The sequence below is a fragment of the Montipora capricornis genome, chromosome 1 (assembly GCF_036669925.1).
Source record: "Montipora capricornis isolate CH-2021 chromosome 1, ASM3666992v2, whole genome shotgun sequence".
Classification (NCBI taxonomy): Eukaryota; Metazoa; Cnidaria; class Anthozoa; order Scleractinia; family Acroporidae; genus Montipora; species Montipora capricornis.
This window is the reverse complement of record NC_090883.1, coordinates 39,309,083-39,311,835: the sequence shown is the minus strand read 5'-3', so window position 1 is coordinate 39,311,835 and position 2,753 is coordinate 39,309,083. Positions and strand designations below refer to the sequence as shown.

At 37.8% G+C, this 2,753-nt stretch overlaps 1 protein-coding gene across 1 annotated transcript; it reads left to right on the top strand.

The window, feature by feature from the left end:
* Positions 1–1,451: 1,451 nt before the first annotated feature.
* On the top strand, positions 1,452–2,466 carry LOC138014868 (neurogenin-1-like). Its single transcript, XM_068861785.1, has 2 exons — positions 1,452–1,863; positions 2,414–2,466. The coding sequence occupies exons 1-2, from the start codon at positions 1,452–1,454 to the stop codon at positions 2,464–2,466; spliced, it is 465 nt and encodes a 154-aa protein (XP_068717886.1).
* Positions 2,467–2,753: the final 287 nt, after the last annotated feature.

The window sequence follows — 2,753 nt, the reverse complement described above, 5'->3', positions numbered from 1 at the left end:
TACAGGATATATTTAATTTACAAGTGATAAAGAGCTGTAAATCAAAACTACATGATGAAAACATCGGTGGCGACGTTTCATTTAAATGAAAACAAGTGTTACGCAAAATGCCTCAAACCGCAGGTCATGTAATAAGAAATCAGTTTCTTTGCGAGTTTTGTGACGCAAATTCATATAAACATGTACTTGGCCATGATTGATAAAAAGGAGTTCGAATATTAATTGTTTCAATGGATGGAAGGTGTGACTTTGGAGTGAATATCATCCTTTCTGAGATACGCAACTCAATGAACGCAGGTTTACTGAAGTTTACACGGCGTGACGTAATTAAACAGCTTAATTTGCTATCAACATTTAAGGCTAATTGGTTTAACAGGACCGATTTTTAAATAAGTACATCAAAGAAATACTATGAAAGGGCCTTAAAAGAAGTTTTATGATTCACGTGGTATTCCCCGTTAAATTGGGCGTCGTTTCGACGTCTGTTAACAAAAATATACGAAAGGATTTGAAAATGTTTACGTTAGAGCAGTTAACATGTACATTTACCAGACCTCAACTCATCATTGTGTTGGTGTAATGGCCTAACAGGAAACTACAGCTAAATCGATAATGGCATTTTTATAAATCAATAGTAAATTTGTAAATAGTCGTCCTTTCAGTACGTGATAAAATAAACGTCCTTTCAAAACAGTTACGTGAAATAAATAAACACAGACAAGAGAGTGTCAGAGGGTCAAAGAGTCACAATGGTTCGTAAAGGTTGTAGCACATGCGATATGTCATTAAAGGAACTGTCTTCGCACATGATAGCGGCGACAAACGCAAAGGGAGAGACATTAAATAAAGTTCAATCACGCTATGACAAAAATATTGAGTAAAATGAAAGCGGTGCCAAGAGAATAGAAGCTAAAGTAGACGTAGAATACGACTTTTTTGTTCAGTTGACTCTTTAAAAAGTACAACAGAATTTCCGAAAAAAAGATCATTCACCACGTAATGTAATCTTATTTAACTTGAGTATGTTGCAGAGTCGTCTATCTCAATTTCATCCTATGCAATGAATTTATGGTTGAGAATACATCCAAACAATTCTTTAATGTGCAACACTCAAGAAATGTATTTAACGTATTTTTTGTAATTTAATAAATGCGACGATGGTGAATGATTAAAAAAGAGCTTTGATAGGCTTGTGAGGAACGCAGTGCTATCAAGATCGAATCGAATCAGAACAGGGTAAACGAAATCTGTTGAAGCGTTATCTCAGAATATATCATGTGTTTACGTTTCTGTTCTCTATTATGTCAAACGAGTTCCGTTTTGATGCGCGCTCGAAATGGAAACCATTCGAGCTGACAAGCCAAACCCTGTTCGGGGTGATAACTGACTCATACAAAGCCACCTCCGCCTCATTTGCAACACACAACACTTGCGTGCAGGACATAGTCAACATGGAGGGGGAACTTAATTCCCCAATTGCAGAAAAAACACGGGGGAAAAAGAGAGCTAGGCGCCGAGGACCTCGTCTGACTGGAGTCAGCCGGCAGAGGAGGATGGCAAACGCTCGCGAAAGAAGTCGAGTGCAGAACCTCAACGCCCACATCGAAAGACTCCGTGATTTAATTCCACTTTTTCCTGGAGAAAAGAAGCCCTCGAAGACGGAAACCATCCGACTAGCCGCGGTTTACATATCTTGCCTTACGGACATCTTGGAAGAGGCGGCACCTGAAGGCCTGGAAAGAATTTCATCCGAAGACCTTATGCCGACGTTTCCAGGATTTGAAGACAGCCTTACTTTGGCAGCTGGAATCCCACCATCTCTTTCATTACCTAAATTCCTTTTTGAACCATTTTGCGATGAAGGTAGGCTTATCCATCTTTCTTATTGCATTAAAGACCAGTTTACATCGCGTGATCCATTTCATGTGAGGTCTGATTATTTTAATCAATCTGCCTTTGTTATAAAGCTAACCGCAGGGGGTCAAGATTTGTCGAGTCAATTTTTTTTCATCGAATCATAATTTTCATCGAAAGTATGTCGAGCAAATAGTGGCTGCCTAGGAATCTTAAAGATTTTTGAAAGATACCGAATTGTTTGTTTTTCTTAAACCGTGTTTATATGTAATATGGCGCTTTAATCAACATTGCAAACAACTGCCGATTAGATTCTATTTGCTATCAAACATATCATTTCGAACTCGTTAGCTTTTATATGATCCATTGTAAATAAATAGGACTGATCTAATCGACTTAAACAATTTTTAAAGTCAAAGATTAACTGCAAAAATGTACTCTCAGTAACGGCGTAAGTTGAATTGTCGACCTCTTAAATCCTTAGATCGACAATGGCGCACTTAACATTTGTTTGTGGTTTGCATTGTTATTAATGTATCGTTTCGCTATTCTTGTTTAGACAACCTATTAGATCTGGACCTAGGAGAATATATTTGGGAGGAATATGAGTAGACCCTCATTCAAGCTGCACGGTCAAACCACGATATGCACAAATTTTGGAACATGAACAAGAGGTTTTCGTCAAATCGTTTATCCACTGTTGAGACAGGCCACTTATCAAGTAAATTAACACCTATTATATTTAGTAAAGATATCAAGACTGGAATTTATTATGTAATTACGGAAGCTCGAATTCTTAGCTAGAGTAACACAAACGCAAGTTTAGTTTTTTCGCGGAAAGTACTGCCCCTCCGTGAGGGTGTGATTTTTCTACCGTGAGGAAGAATTAACTTTGGATT

Excerpts from the sequence above, each read along its gene's own strand:
- LOC138014868 (XM_068861785.1), top strand. The coding sequence starts at position 1,452 with ATGGAGGGGGAACTTAATTCCCCAATTGCAGAAAAAACACGGGGGAAA. Across the intron at positions 1,864-2,413 it reads TGAACCATTTTGCGATGAAG|ACAACCTATTAGATCTGGAC; the intron begins GTAGGCTTATCC and ends ATTCTTGTTTAG.